At 38.5% G+C, this 23,528-nt stretch overlaps 1 protein-coding gene across 1 annotated transcript in view; it reads left to right on the top strand.

The window, feature by feature from the left end:
- Positions 1 to 23,528, top strand: part of MYO1B (myosin IB) — a gene marked incomplete at its 3' end in the record, with an annotated part of 86,562 nt that overhangs the window by 23,399 nt on the left and 39,635 nt on the right. The window contains exons 3-6 of the mRNA XM_010179409.1: positions 8,599 to 8,693; positions 11,841 to 11,945; positions 16,699 to 16,745; positions 19,364 to 19,427. Coding sequence (XP_010177711.1) covers positions 8,599 to 8,693; positions 11,841 to 11,945; positions 16,699 to 16,745; positions 19,364 to 19,427 — 311 coding nt within the window. The remainder of the gene's footprint in view (positions 1 to 8,598; positions 8,694 to 11,840; positions 11,946 to 16,698; positions 16,746 to 19,363; positions 19,428 to 23,528) is intronic.

The following is a 23,528-nucleotide window of genomic DNA, read 5'->3' as shown; positions in this document are numbered from 1 at the left end:
AACACACCTGATGTTTCTTTACCCATCTCACCAGGCAGAGCTATGAGGTCACTTCAGGATGCATCTTTTTAATGTGAGATGCTCTGTCTCTTAGGTATGTGCTGCATACTGGAGTTGAGTTGCTACAGTATGCTATTGTCCTGTCTGGTGAGACCTTTGGAAGCATGTCCCTTTCTATGAAGTATATGAAGGCGGACACATAACTTGACTGTTCATCTTCACTGGAGTACTGGAACACAAAATATTACTTTAGAATAAGGAATAAGTTTATTTTTCATTCTCCAGTTAGTGACGTTGAGCAAACTTGTCAAAGACAGTATTGCTACTTTTGCAATGAACTATTTTCAGTGAGAGAAACCCCTGCATGAGCACATGGTAGCAATGCATGCTTATTGTGAAAGCCAAAACTTGACTTGCAATATCTCTGCCCTTACAGCATCAGGAGGAAATTACTTCTGACTTCAGGGTGGTGCTTCTTAGGGCTGCAAGTAAAATTGAGGCTTTCTTTTTGCTAAGGAGGAGTACGTTTTTTGAGGCAACAACATGGAACGCTGCCTGTTTGCTAAACATTTTTTCGATGTGAAATCGTAAGAGCAGCACTCCCTTCTCTGCCTCAGGAAAGCCCCACAACCAGTAAAGCCCTGTTGTGGTTTCATTTATGAGATCAAGAAGTCGCTGGCATTTTTACATGGAGCATCTGTGCTCTGCTGCTGATTTGGACAAGCTCAAACTATAAGACTCAAAGATACATCCTATTTAGAAATAAAGTTTAAAAAGGGAAAAAAATGACTAACAATATATTCTCATCTGTACAGGCAAAGCCAAGCCATAACAGTCATTGTTCCTCTAATGGATTTAGAGATTCTTGTCTTCTAAGTATTTCACTTAACCTGTACTCTGGGCCTGATTTTTCTGAAGTAGCTATGAGTAATTGTAAGGAATTGTGTTTAGCCACAATCAGTGTTTTTAAAATCAGGAATAACTGTTTCTCAGTAACTTATTTTGATGTAATATGTATCATGTTTAGCCACCTAAGTCAAGATGAATTACAGTTTTATTGGAGGAGTTTACTTTTAGTGTGCTGTTCACACAGTGCAGCAGCATACTCAAAGCATGGCTTGTTCAGCATAGAAATATTTCTCTTATGTAAAATTTGGTTGAAGCCGACATGAACTGAACATGTGTGTTTGACCAGTAGACTTCCCTGGTTTTTCAGACACATGCTGTATGAGGCACAGAAATGAATTCAATTTTCTGTAAAGTATTGAGAGTCTGGATATTTCAGTACAGAAAGGGAAACGACTGCCCTTTTCCTCCCTGTGCTACCAGTCCTTTATTTCCAAATATATGCAAGAGTTCAGGGGTGCAATTCGAATTTGAAATAGTAAACTGGAATTGTGCTCTCTAGTTAAACTCTGACAGAATCCAGGCAAGGAGAATCAGTTTATGCTTCTTTTTCCTTACTGTCCTGTTCAGCTGTCTGACTCCTTGCTACTCCATTTGAACTAGGGAATGTGTTTGTTAATGCAGTAGATCCAAATTTTTACAAGCCCAGCTTCAGGGGCTGCAAAACTTCAAAAGGTACATGGAGAAACGTGAGTCTCTTGCCACCAGCATTTCTGGTGTGCCATGAAATTGTTGGTCTTGCAAGTGGCTGCAGGCTTGTTTGGTGCAGTCAAACTGACACCTCAATGAAAAGCAAGGAGCTTCCGACATAAGATACAGCTACCAGAAAGGTTCAGCCCTTACTTCTGGAGTAAAACCACTGAGTGTAAAGGGTTGGCTGGTTTAGGCAGTCGCTAAATAAGGCATGCAAGTGCTGATTTATCTTAGGAAATAAGCTACATCTAATTAAATATGGTTTTTAATAAAAAAATAGAAAACACTTCCTGTACTTCCCTTCAAGGATATCATAGCCCAGTAAAATTATTATTTTTGTAAACGGAAATGCCTTTACTCCCAAGAAATTTAAAATCCTTGCAGTGCACGTTATAGCAGACTGATTTGCCATAGATCTGTAGGCTCCTGTGTGATCATGTAGGAGCTGGTTGGCCTCCTTGGATAATGCAGCCCCGAATGTGGGATGAGAGCCTGTTTGGGTTACAAACTCATCTGGTTAATGGTGTGCCTTGGAAATGGGAGTTACCTATTTGTGCTTGACCCACGAGCTGAGTATTAGTATGGATGAGGTTGGAAGACCCAACCTTGGGCCCATGCCCAAGTCTGCTGGGTGTATTTTACTGCCGGCTTACAGGACTGAGCTGTTGAGTGTGATGTGGACATGCCTACTGGGCTTGCAAGAGTTTTCTAAAATTTAGAGAGAGAATTTATGTTGTAGTTTGGAATAGAAAGTGACACAGTCATCCTCAGCTTCACAGATCCTGTTTTCCCCCAGTTGAAGGAAAATAATGCAACAGCTGGGTCACAGACTCCTGGTGAAAGGCATTTCTCATTTTCCATCGTACTAATGTGCAGCTGTAAAGAGATGCCTTAGATGTTGTTGAAACAGGCGGAAAATCATAGGCTGCATTTTTGGCTTTTCTGTACAGTGATGGGGAAAGACCACTGCTGACTTTCAAAAAATTACATTTTTTTGGACTGTCAGTCCGTAAAAAGAAGTGATCAAGATGGGTAAAGCTTCGCACTTTCATGGAGGGGAAATGTGTGCTATCCTGTGAGAGGGAAAAGGATTGAGGACAGACTGAGTTGTGGTGAGCTGTGAGGTTGTGCAGGCATGGTATTTGGGGAAGAAGCATGAGCTGAACCTCTCTGTAGGGAGGTTCTTGTGGTGAAGTCCATTGGGCACATCTGAAATCTGCTTCATCCCAAGAAAGTCAAGATTTTCAGAAGGAACATTTTCTTCTGTTTATCCAGACCTCAGAATATTGACCTGAATCAACTCTTCTGCAGTGTGTATATGAGCATTGGAGGTTATATTATATTCCCAGTCTACTGGAACAGAAAATACATCTCTCTCGCTTAATATTAGCCTGTGTTTTAAAGTGTTTTACTCTTGGAAATCAAGAGTGGCTTTGTCTGTCCCCTCCCCCTCCCTTCCCCTCTCTCCTCTTCCTTCCCTCAATTAGGGCTGCTTCTTGCAAATCAAATGGGCTGATTTACACAACTTTAGGCTTTATTCTACATCTAATATTGTCACAGTTGCTAATGTGAATAACAAAGTGAGGAAGCATACACAGGCGGTAACCTTCTGCTGTGTATATTAACTGCATCGTATTGGTGATAAAACAGGTTTCTATGCTCACCAAGAAAACAAAATTGGAGAATGTGAATAGGAGGAAAGGCTTTCCATCTGTCTTAGCACACCTCTTTATCCTGGTGTTTAAACTAGTTTTATTTTTTTTCCTGATTGACATTTTTCAAAGAGCAGCTGCTTGCCTGCGAAGGTCTATCCTAGCTGATGCACCATCAATTTAGCTGTTACTTTATTCACTCCAACGGCAGGCTAATCAACCTTTTCTTTTCAAGTGTGTCAAAGCGCTGAACATGAGACAGTTTGTAATTATGGAAAATGGGAGTACACTTTTTATCCTTAGGGCAATTAGATGAAATGATTCTGCAGTATGAGCTAATACTATAAATAATCTCTTACGGTTGTTTTTCCTGAATGGCAAATTTTCCACTGAGCTTCAATGGGTGGGGGGAACACGTATAGCAAATAGTGATGATTTACAATGTAAAACCTCAAAGCACTTTATGAAATGTGCTTCCACTGTTCCTAGCTCAGGTTATGAGGAATATTTATAGCCAAACAAATTATGATTCTGATGTTTTCACACTGCATGCTGTGAAAGGAGGAAATAATCTGTTTGCTGTTACCCTGTTGCAGAGCATTTCTATGCATTCAGAAATAAAAGGAATGAACTTAAATTATACTCTTAATTAACCTTGAAAAAAATAATACAAATTAAATTTTATGTAAAATTTACTTTAAAAATGTATGTACAATTTACATTTTACTGTTATTCTTTTTTCGACTAGCATGATACATAGTCTTTGATAAGCTCTGGCTTCTAGTATGTTGCCTAGTGTTTTTGGACATAGTTGAGCAGAAATGAAGTGGTACAAGAAGAGAGGTTTTCTTAATTTCCTTTAGAAGTAGCAAATGAGTTGACAGTTGCAAGCCAAGATTAATCAATAGATGTTTAAATGGGGACTGAGACTTTCAGAATCAAAGCAGCAGACAGTGAAGATGGGTTGAAGGGAATTTACTTCATTAGTGCGTGAGAAAAGCAATTGGAGGAAGTTTAAGTTTGTGTTAATGGATTACTGTTAATTGAGAATGCTAAGGGAAATGAGAGGAGGAAAGAAGTACCGATAGCTGGCGAATACCAATTTTCACGATTTTGACTTAAAGGAAAAAGGTGGTAAAAGAGAAGAGCTGCTCCCATGAGCTGAATTTATGACAATAAGAGCAAGGTTTTTACCCCTGGTGTAATTGTGGGTGCAGTCTTGAGCTTGCAAATGAAGTGCTAGCAGTTGATGCTTGTTTCAGGGTGAGTTGGATGGGAACCTTGAGCCTGTCTCTTCCTGACCCCCGTGTTTTGTCAGAGTCTTGAGATGCTGTTGTGCTGCTGAAAATTGCAGGAGCCCTTTGGAAATCCCCCTTGGAGGCCTATTTGCTATTTCTCTTTGTTAAAATTTTAGGGTTAGGCTTCATGACAGATCTGGCCATCTGGAGATGTCTGGCTGAAAAAGCTGTGCTATATAAAAGCAGAGCCTTCTTATGGAGCTAGGTGTGGGTGGAGTTTCGATTTCAAATTGCTTCTATACTTAAATCTTAGCTAAAAGAGGACTCTAGTAAATATTTCTTGTGTTTGTTGTGGTAGGAAAATGTCATCTTCTTTCATGAGAACCTAAAAATCAAAGGAGAGCTTATTATAAGGTACGCTAAAGGACACTGCTGACACACTCGCCAGATAATTCAAAACACATGGTTTATAACTGCTTTTTAAACTACAAACTATTCTAAAAATTTACTTAGGCTCTGTAATTGTGAGGTGGCTCAAAGAGTGATTATGTGGTTTAAACCTATAGTTGCAAATGTTGACTTCTTAGAGCCGTATTTCTTAATATTACTAAAAAGAAAAGAATAGAAAGATTCTTTGTGGTCTAGAGATCATTAGAATGTGTTAACCTAAATTGACCTTAATGAAATTATGTTTTTTGTTTGTTACAAATAGAGAATAGCATGAAATTATAGTTTTGGAACATAGAGAGTCTGAACCAAAAGACTCAAACTTCTTTAGTTTGGTTTTGGTTTTGTTGTTGGTTGTGTTTTTCTTTTTTTTTTTAATTGTAAAGATAGAAGGCAATAATAGATTGGAAGGACTGTGAGGTACAATGGTGTGCCATCATAACATAACATCATAAAGTCAACATAACAAATGAATAGAATCTACCGTTTTCTTTGAGATAAAGATCTTTGTTCAGGCTCTCATGTAAATGTGTCTAACACTGTTTATGCAATGTCAGAAAGACAAAGAAATCTTAGTTATTTAAATACACTCTTGGTTTTGCCTCCTCCAATTGAATTGTTGGAGTAGTGGTTGAAATGTCAGAGGTTAAATTTAGAACACTTATGCTACGGAACTTTTGGTAAGTCCGTACACAAAACTTCTTTTGAAATGAGTTCACTTGTTTTTTCTTTTGTCTGTAGTAGAGAATAGTTGATATACTTGTCAAGTTTTAGGCTTTGCTGGATTGTGTAGAAGCTTGGAGGAGAAGATGCCAAAAAGGTATATGCCAAGCATCTCTGACTAGGTTGGATAAAACCAGAACTGGATAAAACCCCACTCTCCAACTTCAGAAGTCTTGTTGCAGTATTAGAATCTCAGTTTCTCTGCTGAGGGAAGAGAAAAAGCCTGCTTTGGTGATTTTAACTATACAGTGCAGGCGGATTTAATAATTACATTAAGCAGTAAAATGTATTTTGACAGGGGCTGTTGGGAAACTAAAACTGTGTGTTAGAAAAGATGAATTGTTGCTAAGCTGATTGACTCATAACTCAGTATATCAACAGAGAGAATACTTTCTCTGTGCTTGTTACTAACTTCATTTTCTGGCGTGAAACTACTGCCAAGAAAGTTGTTTCAAAGTGAAATACTAGTTGATGACTGAGATTGTTTGAAGGACAGCAGGCAAAGAATGAGCCGTCCAGTCTAAGTTTGAAAAGCATCTCAGATTTTTACCTTCCTGCTAAAAGCCAGTTTCCTGTAGCAAACCCATGGAAGCCACGGCATTAGTATTAATGCTCTCTCACATGGCCCATGAATCCTCAGTGCAGTTTTATTTCTTTCATGTTCATCCAACTTATCCCCCCCCCCACCTTGTGAAAGGAATGCAGTGTGTGCTGGAATAAGCTTTTCTGAGTGCTGCATAATGTACTCTTCAATTCACAATTATATCTGCAGGAGCATTCAACAAATATTATTCATTTCCTAAATATGTCCTGTAAGAGAGTCTGGTAAAGTGTTACTGCTACTGTACTTTGGATTCCAGACAGTAAAGTGGATGCCAGAAATTGTGTCATGGTCTCTCAGCAGCAGCAGAGTTTTTTTCATTTCTAGTTCTCTAGCATGTTAGCCACATCACAAATTGACTTTGTTGTAATGCTAAAAAAACTACAGCCTGCTACATTCTCGTAAACACATTTTCACCTCCTGTTGAACTACTGAGTTCAAATGCTTCAATCACCATAGCAGTATTAAGTTTTGAGAGATCAGTATTAATTTGGGTTCAGTGGTATATGGATCAAAAGGAGTGAATGACCTTTGATCGTGGTGGTGAAGTGGATGGCCCAACCATCTGTGCAGAGAGAAGAAGTGTAATTTAGTGCCTTAGTGTAAGTTGGTGAGAAAAGTAGTGAGAGAGATGGAGGCCTGTGTTGGTCATGCAGCTGGACAGGCAGATGTGCTGCAGGACAGAAGAGGACAGGAAGCATGGAGAGAGAGGAGTAAATGACATGAGTATCGTTGGCAGAATCTTCGGAGGGAGGGGAAAGTGTAATTATTTAATAGCAAAAGAGCCATAAGATATTTCATTTACCTGTATTCCAGCCTTTTCAGATTACCACTCACTTTGTATGCTGGTCTCTTGCGGGATAGCTGAACTGATAATGTGATGTAACCATAAAAACAAACAAACAAAATAAAAACCCAAATAAGCAAATTACGAGTTGAGTCTAGTACTGATGAGGGATGAGGAAGTATAAATAGTGTTGCACATGCATGTGGTGATTAAACTGGGGACAATGTGACATGCTCTCCATAAACATTTTGAGAGAGAGAAGTCAGAAGGAAGAACTGCTTGAGCTAAGGGACAGTGGTAGCAAAAAAGAAAGAAGTATGAACTAATTTGAGTATATGTAGATTTAATATTTGAAGCTTTCAAGCTGCAGCCAGAAAGAGCCTCTAGAAAAGGCTCTGAGTGGCTCTCAGTACTTGCAGTACCTGCAATGGTTATACATTTTATGTTGATCTGAGAGTTTGTTTCTGTTTTTCATACATGGTGGTTTACTGTAAATGATAATATCCACTTTATAGTGAAATCAAGCAATAATTTTTTTTTCTAGGTCCAGTAATCTTAACAAAATTCTTGGTCCTTTAAATAGATGTTTATTTAATATAAAAATATGCCATGTTTGCTTATCAGTTTTTTTTCTTTAAGCTGTGTAATGCAAAGTGTGCCTTTTTATTTGGATTTTGCTTTTATGTCCTTTTTCAGATACTACTCGTTTTTTTACCGAGGAGTTATAATGCTCGGTTTCCTGAGTCCTTTATTTCATGAACTAAAAAATGCAGTTGAAACAAAATCAATACTATTCTTTCTCTGGCTCAAAATTACTACTAAAGGAAACTAAATATAAGTTACATATCAGCATTTCTCCAAAATCTGTGTTGCTGCATGGCAGCAAAGCACCTCTGGATGTAAATTGCAGCCCAGTAGCTTCAGGGTCGTGATCTGAGCTCCATGGCAAGATATTTTTGGTACAAGAAAGCTGTTGATTATTAGTATATGCTTTAGTTTCACTACATCACATCACCCTCACTGAGTTAAGAACACAGTTATTGGGAAACACTTCTGTGTATTTATGCAAAAGTCCAGCAATACCTGAGTTCTTTAGGTGCACAGTTTTTTATAAGGTTCTGAGATTTCTTCATGCTTTTTAGAGTAGAAATTGCAGCTTATGGCATTGTTAGTGCTCAGAATTCTCCTGTTTCCTTTTTCTTAAATGTCTTCAGACAGAACACGTCCTGTTGATGCACTGACATTTTATTCAGTGAAGAATGCTATCTAAATTTCCCTCAAATTTTGTGAAATTGTTTTGAGCTTGCTAGTTTTAGAAGAATTTAGAGGTTATGCTTGCTTGTTCCTGGAGAAAATCTAAAAAACCTACTGAGAAAAAGTATTCATTTGCTTTGGTGGGTCATTATATTTGGAAAAATGACTGCTTCACCACTTACAGAACAATAGGACTTGGGTATTATTTTCCCCCCTTCCTGGATGTGAAGGGCAGGTTGTAGGTTTTGTTGGTATTTGTTTTATCCAGTTCTCAGTTGACTCTTTCTTACTTTGCAGCTTTGCTCTGTCAGATGAAGCATACAGATCTTTAAGGGACCAGGACAAAGACCAATGTATCCTTATTACAGGAGAGAGTGGAGCTGGAAAAACAGGTAATAAGCAATTTTGATCTTATTCAAAAACATTCAGCCTTATTCAGAGTCTTGCAAATTAACACTGGAGTCTGAAAACGCTGAGAGATACCGGTATCTTTTTGTGTCTGGCGACTGCAGAAAATGAATGCTGTCACGCTTGTTGCTGTAGGTGTGAAATTACATAAACAAGTGTTTTTTCACATTGTCACATGATGCAGTCCTATCGCATGTTAATACAGCATCCTCATCACTATGCAAAGTCATACTAAAGTAATGCTGGTTTGTGATAGAGCGTTGCAAGAGCCAGAAAACTTTTAGGCTCTCCCTTGGGAAACATGAAGACAGAGAAAACTGAATGCTCTTGGTCTTCGAGACTGGAAGACAGTCCTTTGCGTGTCTTTTAATAAATATATACATCTAAACTGGATTATGCCATTTATCCAAGGAAAATAAATAATACTAGCTGATTACTTTGGAAATTTTGTCAGTCTTTTGCATGCTGTGCTCTGTTGCAATTCTAAGAATGGCTTGTGTACCAGAACACTGCGTTTCTCAGGCAAAGCTGAAATTGCCTTGAAAATGACTGCTAATTTTTAAACTGAAGTGGTAGAAATCAAGTGAGGATTACATAGCAGAAGTGCAGAACACTTTAGGTAGACTATAAAGAAGAAAGAAGCCAGTGATTTTCTGAAACAGCAATTTAAAACTGAGTCGACTTGCAAAAGGCAGTGGGTAGGAGCGCATACATCTGTTACCATGTAATTTAATAGATTTTTCCTTTGAATCTGAAAAAATGGGGAGCTTTGTATGCTTAAAATGAACAAGACTTAAAGTAGGTAAAAGAAGTTGCTTTCCAAACCTTTTGTGAAAATGTAAAGTGTAGCCTTCATCTCTGTTTTAATTTGTCTGATTAGTGGCATCCAATTGAGAGGTCTTGAAATCTCGTAATATAATCCTTTTTTCACTTCAATAACATGAAAAGATATGTGTGTTCAGTAAAAGTATATATGAAAGTAATCAAGCTATTTTTCATATGATTGTTAGAGATTCTATCTAGGAGTTCAAACTTTTAGAAACAAGTTCTGTACTGGTATTTTTTTAATGTCTTGATTTCTTCTGTAACCATGAATTATCAAGCAGCTCATACAACTGAGGTCCACCTTTTATTAATTCATTTATTAATTTGAAGGCCATGACAGTGGTTGATTTTCTGAACTTCTCTATTTGTAGAGAATATTCTGGTAGATTCAGATTTATATAGAGATTTTGACTCTTTTGTAATTGTCAGAGTCATATGGGACATAATACGTATTACTCCTTTAAAAAGGTAAGTACATAATAATACAGGGTTTAAAATGCAAGTCAAAAATTTACTCAAAAATCTGTGCTATTCTCTAACATTTGATGTAACTACTGTTGCTGAAATGGGGCTATTAGCTGGGAAGTCAGGTTTCTACTGCTAAAAAAAGAAGAGCACAAGGGAGGAAGTTCTTGGAGTTGAGGAAACAAACCTGTTAGTACAGATCCTATGTAGCTCTGGTTTAGATCTTTAGTAGCCAGAACATTTGACACGTTTGGGCCGGAAGAATTGAAACTGAACTGTCATCAGTCGGGATTTTTATTTACTTCCAATTTTGTTCTTGTTTCACTGCATATTTATATTGCTAATCAATGGTAATGTCATGCAAGAAAACACGGTACATTACGAGAATGAATGGTGTATTTAAATATTTTTAGATGTTAAGGTGGTGATTCCCTTCCTGGTGTCTTTATTGGATAAACAGTGTTCCTATTAAAAGAAAAGCCCTTTAATTTCTTTCACTGATGTTCAAGGCCTGTCTTGAAGTCATTATGTGTTGTCTTAATGCATATTATTTTATAATACCCTATTTGCTGCTTCAGTGCTTTCTCCTCTCAGTGACTGAGTAGCTTTACTTAAAGATGTTGACTGTTTTAGGAAATATTTCAAATCAAATAATCTGGTAATTCCAAGCTCTGAAAGGAACAGATTCTTAAAAATGAGAGCTGGGTTCAAGGTGTGATTAAAGGAGATGGGAGACCTTATGGACACACCTACAGTTCTTGCTCCTTGCTTGCTTTCTATGTTGCAGATTTCCGTAGTTTTCTCTACAATATGGGATAGTAATTTAATGCTAGCCAACATATTTGATTAAATAGGAAAGAATCAAAATCCAAGGGATAACTTCTTGTTTGTCAGTTCTTTCCTGCAATTGAAATCCTTAAATTTGTAACAGATCTCTGAGGAACAAGTAATGGGTTTTTTATGACCATTGGGTTGAGTTCCAGCTGTTAGTAATTACATTGTATATCAGCTGATGTTGCCTCAAATTTCACTATCTTATATCATACTAAACATCACAGACTATGTTTATAAACAGAATCCTCTTTCAGCTGCTCTTCGTCCTGACTGGCACAAACATAAGGGTTGGATGGATTATTTAATATTTGTTTCTGTCTGTATATGGGTGATTGACAGCCATGTGAACCCAGCTTTGAGAGTCCAAAAATTCTTCTGTACTTCTTTAGAAGTTTGTACCTTCAAATTAGTTTATTTGTTGAAATGAATGCTTCCCTTTCTCTATTCATTATGCTTTGAAACAGACTGTACAATGTGATGTGATGTGATGTTGAATTGCAGTTACTCATTTACCTGTAGTATACTTTACAGGTGTAATTACATATGTATAGTGTTGCATGTTTACATTTGTGTTATTGTGTATCTGCTGATATTAACCGCTTGAATTTTGCATCTTGAAACTGCTTGGGCCTATTTTTTCAGGTTAGATCAAAACATTTCCAATGCATCAGCTAGGGATAATGTTCTTCCCTTACTGAATGCCTCTTACTGAGGCTAAATGAAAAAGTAGTGGGTAGTGTGCCATATCCACTGGTGGCTTCTTCAGCTTGGGAGAGCTCCAAATATTTAAGTCAATAGGGTGCCTGATAGAATGACGTGGATCTCATAGCAGGATATGCTGCTTCCTTATTTCCAGATGGTACAACAATGCAGAAGAAAACTGAAATGAAATGTGCTTACAGTTCTTGTCTGGCATGGTGAAAATGTGATGGAGATGAAGTTTCCCAGTTATTTTATGTTCTGTTTGCCAGTACTTATCACTGGTTTATTTTGCTCTCCCCCAACAGAGGCAAGCAAACTTGTTATGTCATATGTAGCTGCTGTGTGTGGAAAAGGGGCAGAAGTTAATCAAGTAAAAGAACAACTTTTGCAGTCAAATCCAGTTCTTGAAGGTAAGAATCTCATAAAGCATGTATGAGTGTATTACCTCTGTGTATCAGTTCTCCTACTGAACTGGTTTGGAAAACTGTAGCTGTTGTTGTTTCATTGTTATTTGATGTTCAGAACCATAGGAGATGCTTTCTGTGAATACAGGCACAAGATTTTATTCAGTTACAGAGAGGTTTCCTTGAGAATCCAGGGAACTACAAACCTGTCAGCCTGACCTTGGTTTTGGGAAAGGTTATGGAGCAGATCTTCTTGAGGGCCATCACACGGCACGTACAGGGCAACCAGGTGGTCAGGCCCAGTCAGCATGGGTTTATGAAAGACAGACCCTGCTTGACTAACCTGATCTCCTCTTATGACTAAGTGACCCACTTAGTGGATGAGGGAAGGGCTGTGAATGTTGTCTGCCTAGAATTTAGGTCCTTTGACACCATTTCCTACAGCATTTTCTTGGAGAAACTGGCTGCTCATGGCTTGGATGGGTGTCCTCTTTGATGAGTTAAAAACTGACTGGATGGCCTGGCCTAAGGAGATGTGAATGGAATTAAATCCAGTTGGCAGCCAATCACAAGTGATGTTCCTCAGGGCTCAGTACTCGGGCCACTTCTGTTGAATATCTTTTATCAGTGAACTGGACAGGGGGATTGAGTACACCCTCAGTAGGTCTGCAGATGATGCTAAGTTGGGTGGGAGTGTCGAGGGTAGGAAGGCTCTGCAGAGGGACCTGGACAGGCTGCATCAATGGGCTGAGTCCAATTATATGAGGTTCAACAAGGCCAAGTGCTGGGTTCTTTGGTCACAACAACCCTATGCAATGCTACAGGCTTGAGGAAGAGTGGCTGGAAAGCTGCATGATGGAAAAGGACCTGAGGATGTTGGTTGGCAGCCAGCTGAATATGAGTCAGCAGTGTGTCCAGGTGGCCAAGAAAAACAATGGCATTCTGGCTCGTGTCAGAAATAGTGTGACCAGCAGGACTATGAAAGTGATCATCCCTCTGTACATGGCACTGGTGAGGCTGCATCTCGAATACTGCATTCAGTTTTGGTCCCCTCACTACAAGGAAGACATTGAGGTGCTGGAGAGGATCCTTTAGAGCACAAGACCTATGAGGAGTGGCTGAGGGAACTGGGGTTGTTTAGCCTGGGGGAAAGGAGACTGAGGGGAGACCTTATTGTTCTCTACAACTACCTGTAAGGAGATTGTAGTGAGGTGGGTGTCAGTCTGTTTTCTCAAGTAACAAAAGATAGGACGACAGGAAATGGGTTTGAGATGTGCCAGGGAGGGTTTAGATTGGATATTAGGAAAAAATTCTTTTCCAGAAAGGTTGTCAAGCACTGGAACAGGCTGCCCAGGGAAGTGGCAGATTCACCATCCATAGAGATATTTAAAAGACGTGTAGATATGGTGCTTAGGACATGGTTTAGTGGTGGACTTGGCAGTGTTAGATTTATGGTTGGACTTGATGATCTTAAAGGTCTTTTCCAACCTAAATGATTCTGTGATTCTATGAGAAGAAAACTGTTTCCTGCATGAAGCGAGAACTTAGGAAATTAGGTCATGTTTCCCAGACTCCTCCTGCTGCTCTCGGAGGACGTACCCTTTCTTAACCCTGCCTTGATGGTGCTTGGCTGTATCAGAAGACTTCATTTCAGTCCCTCTGATTCATTTCCTTCCAAATTTTATTATTATAGTCTCTAGTAAACAAACAGGCTCTGTAAGGCGTTATTTTTCTTTTAGGAAAAAAAAGCAAGTGAAGAAATGGATCTTAGAAAAAACTTAGCCAATCCATAGGCATGCCTGTTGTTCCCTGAGGCGTATTGTTCCCTGGGTCTGGTGACTGTTGGCCTCTCTTCCTGACAACTACCTTTCCTGCTCCCCCATGAAAGACTTTATTCTTTAATTAGTCATTTTAATTTGAAGATGTTGGCTGCCAGAAACAGGATCTTAATTTTTCCTGGAGATAGGATATATGATCCTCAAAGCTTGCAGTTGTGTCCCATTGTCTAATAATTGCCTTCAGAAGTGCCTTGGTTAGCACTGACTTATTTAGGTCTATTGTGTTGATTCCTGGCTTGGTCTTTCCCACAGTTCTCTAAGCTGTTGTGGTGCCGAGACAAATTCTCGTGACAGCTGTACAATAATTTTACATTATGGCCACATGATATGCAGTGTTTGTAAGACTGTTGAGTGTCAACATTTTATTTATTGCCTAGCTATCTATACATATACGCGAGAATTTGGAGTCTGTAGGGAGCAAACACTCTGTGTATTATGCAAGTGAGAACGGGGCGGGGGAATTTAGAAAAAAAACAACACAACAAACAAACAAACAAAAAACAGCAAAAAAAAGGAACTGGATGGCTAAAATGTGGCCATTGGCTGTACCCAAACCAAAAATTGTAAGCAAAGGCTCGTAAAGAAAGGATGAAATGTTAAAGTTCAAGAAGGACAGGGAGCTGCTGGAGAGAGTCCAGTGTAGGGCTGCAAAGATGATTAAGGGAGTGGAGCATCTCCCTTATGAGGAGCGGCTGAGGGAGCTGGGTCTCTTTAGTTTGCAGAAGAGGAGACTGAGGGGAGACCTCATTAATGTTTATAAATATTTAAAGGGTGAGTGTCACGAGGATGGAGCCAGGCTCTTCTCGGTGACAAACAATGATAGGACAAGGGGTAATGGACACAAACTGGAACACAGGAGGTTCCACTTCAATTTGAGAAGAAACTTCTTCTCAGTGAGGGTGACAGAGCACTGGACCAGGCTGCCCAGAGAGGTTGTGGAGTCTCCTTCAGTGGAGACATTCAAAACCTGCCTGGACGCCTTCCTGTGCAACCTCATCTGGGTGTTCCTGCTCCGGCAGAGGGATTGGACTGGATGAGCTTTTGAGGTCCCTTCCAATGCCTAACGTTCTGTGATTCTGTGATTCTGAAAATATAATAATAATAAAAATGCTGGATAAGCCTTTCTTTGATCAGGTATGTTCCACTTAAAGCTGAATGGGGGATTGCAGTCTTCCATTGCTTGGGATTCATAGCAAAGAGCTGTGTTGCTTTTATCACTGTCCTGGAAGGCAGGATTCAGGTGTAGACAGAAACAGTAAGGGAAGTCCGGCAGCTTTCCTTGCCAAAGCTAGGTTTCTCCTCAAGGACTGCCAAATTTATTGCATTTCTTTTTGGTTTGTAAATCTTTGTTTTAATGCAGGAGGAATAGATTAAGTTTACAGAAGAGTGCCGTATCATTTAAAGTTATTATTTGTTCTACTCAGTGGGGTGGTAACTGTCTAGGTTTTTGGAAGGTAGGACACTGGATTATTCCACAAGGCCACTGAGTAAGCCTGACTGCTTGCATACATTTTGGACAGAAATTAAGGATTTGTGGTTAGATTTGTTTTTCTTTGGTTATGTGGTTCTGTTTCAGTCAAGCTGCAGTGCAAGAAAATGACATAAATGTTACATATACATAATTTATCTTATAGGAATTCTTTTTTTTGAGTACAGTTGCTACTGTAAATTAGCTTTTGGAAACAATGAACTTAAGGAAAAACTGAGGAATGTGTCTCATGCTTTATAATGGGAGGTTTGTGCTTGATTCTGTGCAGTTATAAATGACCCTACTGTTCAGCACTGTGTTTAAGAAAATGCAGTTCAGAGATTTGGTTGTTGAAAAGATGATTTATTGCAGGGCGTAAAGATTTTAAAAACAATTCTTTCACTTATCCATGGCCTTCAGGAGCAACAAACTTCTCCTTTTGGCTTCAGTTCTTTGATCAAGAATAAGTCTACTCATGCAAGTTTGTTGAAGCCTATAAGCATGTATTTATTTCTGTCCAAAAAACATTGACTTGACCTGATCTTTGAAAATGTATATGCTGTATAAATAAATACTGGGATAAATAAAGTCTGCTGTTGGAGTGCTATACTTAATAATTATGAGGACACTCCTGTTTGACTCGGGTTGCTTTCACGTTATGCAATATTAAGAACTTGAGTTGTCTTCCAGTCTGAGTTCTTGTCCTGCCTATGTTCCAGGCTGGTTGCTGCCCATCTGAACATGGCCCTGGGAAGTCCTTTCTTGGAGAGTTTTCATTGTCAGAAAACTTGAGCTAAAGAAATTAAACCCAGAGTATTCAGAGAGCTAGTTTAGGTCAAGTTGAAGAGAGTGTTTTAAACTTTCTTTGTAAATCAGACTTATTTCAACTGATTAATATTAATTTTAAGCTAAGATAAATGTGTTGGAATAGTGTAAATAGATCAGTTTCAAATAACTGATTACAGTGTCCCATGCAAACAATTTTAAGTGTCATTCTGTAATTTTTTCAGTTCTGACCTCAATCTTTTACCATCTTCAATCCAGGGAACTAAGATTCATTTCTTTGAACTGAACAGAAAGAAGTATCGCCTATATCTAAGTTATTTGGGTAATAAAAAATTAAATTTGATGACTCAAACTCCAAGGACATATTCTCAGTCCAGGTGCAGTTTTGTCTTGGAAACATTGTATGTTTTTCTTTCACTTCCTTTAAACAAAGGAAGTGTTGAGATGAAGCTGCTTTGGACCTTCATAAGTGTTTTCTCATTTGTGATACTGTCTGTCACACTCTCTGTCCCCAGTGACTCACACCCATGCAGTGAACAGGGTATTGTATTTCAGAAGTCTGTGATTCCTTTAAATATATTACTAGTCAGGGATAATTTACCATTTAATTTATTTATTTTTTTTACTGATAGAATTGGTTGTCATATTTGTTTTCCTCTTTCTCCAGCTTTTGGAAATGCCAAAACTGTGAGGAATGACAACTCCTCTAGATTTGTAAGTATTTTCTTTATGGCTGAATTTGAATTATGTTTAGAGGGCGCACGTTATGTTGATGGCTGTTTCTGTTTTACCTTGTATCAGCCATCAAGGCATCTGTGTGGAAGGAATGAATAATTTGGAGAGAGAATTTCGTTATAGTTGTCTGAGGACCATGGTGTTTGGAGAAGGCAAACGCCTTCAGTAGCAATGAGTATTTCATTTTGTACATTCAAACGTTCTCCTTCTCCACTGTGTTAGTAGTGCATTATTAGCAGTCACCCCTGTTTTAAAAAGGTGTTTCGCCTCCTCGTCAGAAATCTGATTCTGATGTGGGCATAAAGTCCTTTGGAGAATCAAAGTAGAAGTTGAATCAAAAAAATAGGATGTGACAGTCTGTGACTGGATAAAAACATAATTACAGCACAGCTGGATTCTTTAATTTTCTGGCACTGGTGGCTTTAATGTCAGTGACAATTTGCCTGGCAATGGTCTGCTTAGCAAGTCCATCTTTCTGCGTGTTCTCACTTTCCATCTATACGTATACTTTTTTTTTTGGTTAAAATTTCTACTTCAGGTGCTCATTCTCTATCTGTGATGTTTTAACCTGTGCTTACGGCTGTAGTTAATATAAACATTTATAATGTTACTTTTTTGCTTTATTCTTTATAATCAACTCATTAAATAGAGGGGTTTTTAGCATGAAACTGAATGTGACATTATAGGCACTGACAATTGAAAAAAAGATTGAAGCTAGAGTTGGGGTGTGAGTATTCATCACAGCTCCTCCTGCTAAAATCAGAAGACTGAACGCTACTTTGTAATTTGCTCGCACTGAGTGAAACGTGTAAAGTAGACAACAGGATACAAATTAGTACACTGGAAAAGTGGTGCATTGTGGGTAAAAGCACAGGGATAAAAGCCTGGGATATGGTGACACTGGAGAACAGCTTTTTTTCCACATGGGAGACTTCTCCCCCCTTTCCTTCTGATTCTCAGGGGTTGAGGATATTGTTTCCACATGGCTACAAATGCTCCTTCTGCAGCTGTCAGTGCCCCTGCTTGTGAACAGAGCAAATGGTCTGTATCACAGGCCCTGCAAGCTCCACAAATGTCCATGCAAGGACAGGGCCAAAATTTGAGGCACTGCAGAAGAATTTTTTTGATGGAAAGGGCAGAAAGACTGTGGCTGTCAGAGATGACGTACTACAGAAAGGAGGAGGAGATAGCGAAAAGGTACCATTTACAAACAGAAGGCTTTCCAGGACAAAGTGCAACCAACTAGTATTTTGCCTTTCAAGTCCTTGCTTATAAACACAAGGCTAAAAATACTTTTGGAAACATCCAGCTGGCCCAGTCCTTGGGAAATTAAAATTTAATTATCTGATTTAATTCTTTATCTCAGAAATTTGAATCAGCTCAGAATTAACTTCAAACAAGAAAGTACAAGTACTGTCCTGTCTAGCCTGCCTCAGCTGCCAACAAGGAGAAGAATAGAGTTTAAGTAGAGTCAAGCCAATCTTGACAAAATACCCAGTAACCTAGAAAATATCTTTGAAGGAGTCAATGTAAAGTGCTTGGTTTTTTTTATATTCTGTAATTAAAATCAAAAGAGAAAGGGGGGGAGGGTGGAAGAAAACTCTTCCTAAAGGCACTGATTAAGGAAGTATAAACACACCAGGTTTCTCTTTTCAGTAGGTTGTGTTTGTCCTCTGTTAAGTGAGCCAGAGGGTGGTGAGATCATTTCTGTGCGTGGCTTGTGGAATTTGGTTGAATTACTACCAGCGGGTTTTATCTTTCTAAAGTTCCTCGCCAATGGGAGCTGCTCTGCTTTTGCCTTTTCTACACAGTATGGGTCTGTCCATTTTGTCACTGCTAAATGTAGCTGTTACTACATTAAACACTTGTCATATAAATTAAAATTATGCAAAGACCAGAGTGATCTTTTGTGATGTAAAAAAGTCAAACAGAAGTCAAGGAAACGCACTGAGCCAGTACAGCTAAAAATGAAATCGCTTTTGCGGTGGCAGTCTGTTAATTGTTGCCTCTGGTCTCCTGAGTTACAAGGCAAAGAGTTCAGTGGGGAAAATCCATCACTTTTACAAGGCAGGCACGCTCTTAGGGACAGACACCCCGCGATTAATAGCAGTAACCACTGCCAGCCAGTCCTTCCAGCCAAACTGAGCGGCTGTCCTTCAACTGCCTGGATTCATGCTCTGAGTAGATGTTACACTGAGAAAATAAGTCTGCATGGAAGATAATTTCTTTCTGCATTCTTGTGTTAATAAAAATAGTAATACCTACATGGCTACAAATGTTGTTTGGTGTCCTTGGTGTTCTGGTGAAAGTTTGCATAATGTGCTTTTCCTTTATATAACCTTAGAAACGGAGCAAATTACTGGGTTGCATTACAAACCTGATTAAAGCTATTCTCATGAAAATCTCTGGCTGTGATAATACAGTTTTCTTAAAACCTCTGAATAATTTTCTGTTTTTCAGAATTTGGTGGAGTGTACAGGAGGTTGCCAGATTGCTCTTTTGGCTTGTAAAAATGACCAACTAAGTTCTTAAAAAAAACCTCTTGAGCTGTTTTTCTTAAACAGAACTTGTAGTCTTAAAACGTATTGCTTTTTCAGGGAAAATACATGGATATTGAGTTTGATTTCAAGGGTGACCCACTTGGAGGAGTTATAAGCAACTGTGAGTATTACTCTTGTTATTGGCATAGTAACAGCTTAAAATGTTTTGTTCAAAAAGGAAGATGGTTACATTATTGAAAACATCAGATGCATTTGTCTCATTGAATCTCTCCATTATGGGATAAATTCTGCTTTTTAATTCTCTTGTTTTTTTGATGCTGAACTTTTAGTGTACCTTAAAGTGAAAACAGACTTGAAGAAGTAAGCATGAATAATGAATGTACCGTCTTGTTTAAAAGGTACTGAGTAATGTGTGTGGCTTCGTATATTGTCTCTGAAGCCAGTAGCAGAGGAATAAGGGTATCTGAGGCTCTTTTAGTACTTGAATCCCTGGGATCAGTTGTGTTACTTGATTTGATGGTCATGTATTTATGGTAGGTGATGTCTGAGATGCGTTGTTTCGTAATTTGTAAGAGTGATATAAAGTATGCTGGAGAACACCATGAGGTGGGTATGTTTATTTGGAATAAAAGCATTTTGTACTAATTTTAACACAACTTACATAGTAGGCAAAGGCTTATCGTGAGAGAGTATGAAGAGCTGTTGAATTTAGGGAGGAAAAGGTGGCCTCAGAGGTTGTGACTTGATGTGAGGATGTTGCTATGAAATCTTTAGCAGTTCAGTAATTTTAACCAGATCTCTGTGGGGAAGAAAGAGGCTGGGAACTGAATGACAGCCCAGGATGCTTTGATTTGCTTTACTTTTGAGAGTTTAAATGCAGCTTTTAAAAGAAATTGCTCTTCTGTGCTATATAAAGCTATGTTTGTTTGTTTTTCTTATTTTTAAAAAGGGATGGAGGAGGGCAGTGAGTGACTATGCTAGGTGTCACTGACCTAGCCTTGACCTCTCTTCCCGCTCAGCCAAATTCATCGCTGTTTCTAAAGACTGACTTTTGACTCCATTGGCATTTTCTGGTTGTGAAATAATGAGAATTGTCCAAGGTGAACTGAACTCTCCATACATAACATAAACATTTTCAAACATTGTGAAGGAATTTATGCGTAAATATAGGTTTTGGTTTTTTTTAATAGGGCAAACATTTTTTCTGGAAAAGGTCACCTTTTGGAAGTGTGCCTCAAAGAGCATGATTTTTGTGACAGAGTACATCTTGAAACTCAAAGCAGTCACTGTTTTAAGTGTTTACGGCTATCTATTAACTTTGACATTTGGCACTCAAGGAAATTAGAGGCCAGGCATACTCAGTGTATTCATCAAAAATTAAATGCTAACAGAAAGCTTTTAGCAGGTTAGCTGTGTTGTTTCTTTCTTTTTATTTCACATTCAGAATAGATACATAAAAATGAACCCTCCTTTATAGAGTGGACATTCATAGTTGGTCTCTGAAAGTACTGTGCTGAGTCATCTAATTAAAATATTGTGTCATATCAAAAGGTGATCCAAGTAGTTACTCTATTGTTTATCTGCCTTATAAATCTTTGCATGTAATTATAACTTTATATGTAATTATAATGATGTGATGATATATGTAGTCAAGGACAGACATATTTTTAGATCTTCCTAAAAGATGCCTATTTTAGGCGTTCTGTCTTCTCACATTTAATAAATATCTAATAGCAAGAAGATTAATTTAAATTTAAAAATTAAGACCTTATATGTAAGCCCTGTTCTGGAAAAGATGCCACTTGTTCAGCTGTGAAGCACCCCACACTTGACAGGGTATGTCACAGGTAAATACTGAGTTCCTGTAGTTGTGTGTTAATGTATCTCATCTTTGATTTAATGTTCACAAAATTTGATAATCCATCTCTCTTTCTGTAAGAGAGTTTGAATTCTCTACAGTTTAAAAGCAAGTTTGTTGTCCTGCCTTAGGTTTTTTTCCCCATGTCTGCAGCATTGCATTGGAACAGACGAGTTTCTATTGTGAGGTATCACCATTCTGGAGATACCGGGGTCTTAAATTCTTGTACACTGCTTACAGTTTACTCTGCTTGTATTCAAACTTAGGGTTTGTCTTCTTAATTCATCAAGAAGGAAGTCAAGTAGTGCTGAAGTTTCCTATCCTTAAAAGGGAAAGTATGATTAGTTTGTTGATAAGTATTTTTTGCTTTCTGACCATCTGTTGGTTTGGTGTTAACGTAATGTGAAGATGATATAAAAATATTTTGATTAAACTTTAATAGTTGTATCTGATGAGCTTGATTTCTAAACATCAATGAAGTTAGTGGACTGTTTGGATTGCAGCCTACATCACCAAACTTTATTTCATACTGTGAGTGACTGGAAGCAGACATGGCGAACATCTAGTTTATTTTGGTGGATAACAAAGGTAATGAAAATAAGCTACTAATTTTATCAGACTGGTAAAGATAAGCAGAGACCCATTAGGCTAAAAGGTCTTGTTTGAAATGTTCTGGTCTGTCCTACTCTGAAATGCTGTGAAGCTCTGTGAAAGTCAGTCAGTCTGCCCACAGCCCTTTATTGTGACCTTTCCTTGGGCCATTCTCCTGGTGCCTTTCAATGAGCTCTTACTTCTTAATGACAGGGGCTGACCTGTAAGTGAACCTTTCATGGGATGGAGCTAGAGGGCAAAATTATCAAGACAATGTGTGCTGTATTATCTGTCCTGTCCAGTTTGCAGTGAATGGAGATGTCCATTGGCTTTAGCAGGAGCTGACAGATCTGAGATGTTTAATGTGCCATAAATGGAAGAGTAAATCTTTTGAGTGAAATTAGAATGGGAATAATAAAATGATAGGGATCGTAATGGAAGAGGTTTGTAACATCTATTAAGTCAGAACTGTTATGTTCCCAAAGTGAAGATAATTCTATGTTTGAACAGTGTAAAATACATATAGACTTACTACATGCGCATTGCATGACTCCTCAGAGCTTCTGAGTACACTGATTTGTAAGGCATTTGACATATTGCTATATCATGATGTACAGTCATAAAAAGAAACTGAGAGTAGAAAACTTGAGATGAACGTGATTTCTGCAATCTTGAGTTTTATTACTTCAGTCAGGAATTTTTTTTCCCTTAGACTATAAAAGAAAAATTATTTCAGGTAATGTGTTGTACTTGTTTGATCCTATGTTGGCAGCAGCTGAGGTGTCAGGGTAAGAAGGAGAGTGAAGAAAGCTGAGTACGCTGGGGTGTGTGTTAAGCCTGGGTCATTCGAATCCTCCCTTTTAGCTAGTTTTCTGTGAAGGTCCCAGCTTGTTTTAGTAATGGGTAGAAGATGCTGAAATCTGTGTGAGATGAAGTGCACAGCCCTAATGCTAACAGCCAGCCCATCCATTCACGGGCTAACCCGTGCCATGTGTGTGGGCGTAGGACGCCCAAATTACTCTTGAGGTCTCCCGAACACTAAACCCGTGCTGTATTGTCACCTGTGACTGCAGATATCCCATCACTGTTTAGTAACAAACATCAGTCCCTGCTTAAAGGTGTGCTGCTGCTCTACAACCCATTTACAAACAGAGGAGTTGCATTTACATTTTCTCTCACTGAATTGAGTATGAGATGTATCTGCTCTTTCTGTTCTCCCGTGGGATGTTTATGGTTGCTGATGCTGTAGTGAACGTTCTTGTGAGCGCTTGTGCACTCAGACTTTTCTTTCCAGAGCACTTGTGAAGAAAGACAGTTGGAGTGTTGGGTAATTAACTTGCTTTCACCTGCGTGTAATACTGTGGAAATAAATTACAGAAACCATCAATATTATTCTTAGCTTCCCATTTCTTAGAAGTAGCATGTCAGTGGGGATGGGAGCAGGAGGAATGAGAATAGTAGTTTCTTTTCCGCTTGTAATTACATAATAAAATAAATTTTATGTAAAAGTGGATATGGTTTCTTTCCAAAGTAATAGGTGCTAATTGCAATAGCTTGTACGGCTCCAAAATATGACACTCTATCCGCAGATGCTGCATCTGTTTTGTACTTAAGGTGATGTTTGTGTGCACGCTTGGTACGTTAGTTTTGTGATTGGCTTTGTGTGCAATTAATTTTATGGTTGAAATAGTTTTGCATAATACAGTCCAAAATGTTCGGACTTGCAGTTGTTTAGACCTTTTGAAAAGTAGGGATCTGGTGTTAATCTTTCCCAGAATATTTGTAAATCTTAAGTTTTCCTATTTCATCTGG

The sequence above is a fragment of the Mesitornis unicolor genome, unplaced genomic scaffold, assembly GCF_000695765.1.
Source record: "Mesitornis unicolor isolate BGI_N332 unplaced genomic scaffold, ASM69576v1 scaffold2032, whole genome shotgun sequence".
In the NCBI taxonomy this organism is placed as follows: Eukaryota; Metazoa; Chordata; class Aves; order Mesitornithiformes; family Mesitornithidae; genus Mesitornis; species Mesitornis unicolor.
The sequence above is the reverse complement of the archived record's forward strand: the minus strand, read 5'-3'. Positions and strand labels throughout refer to the sequence as shown.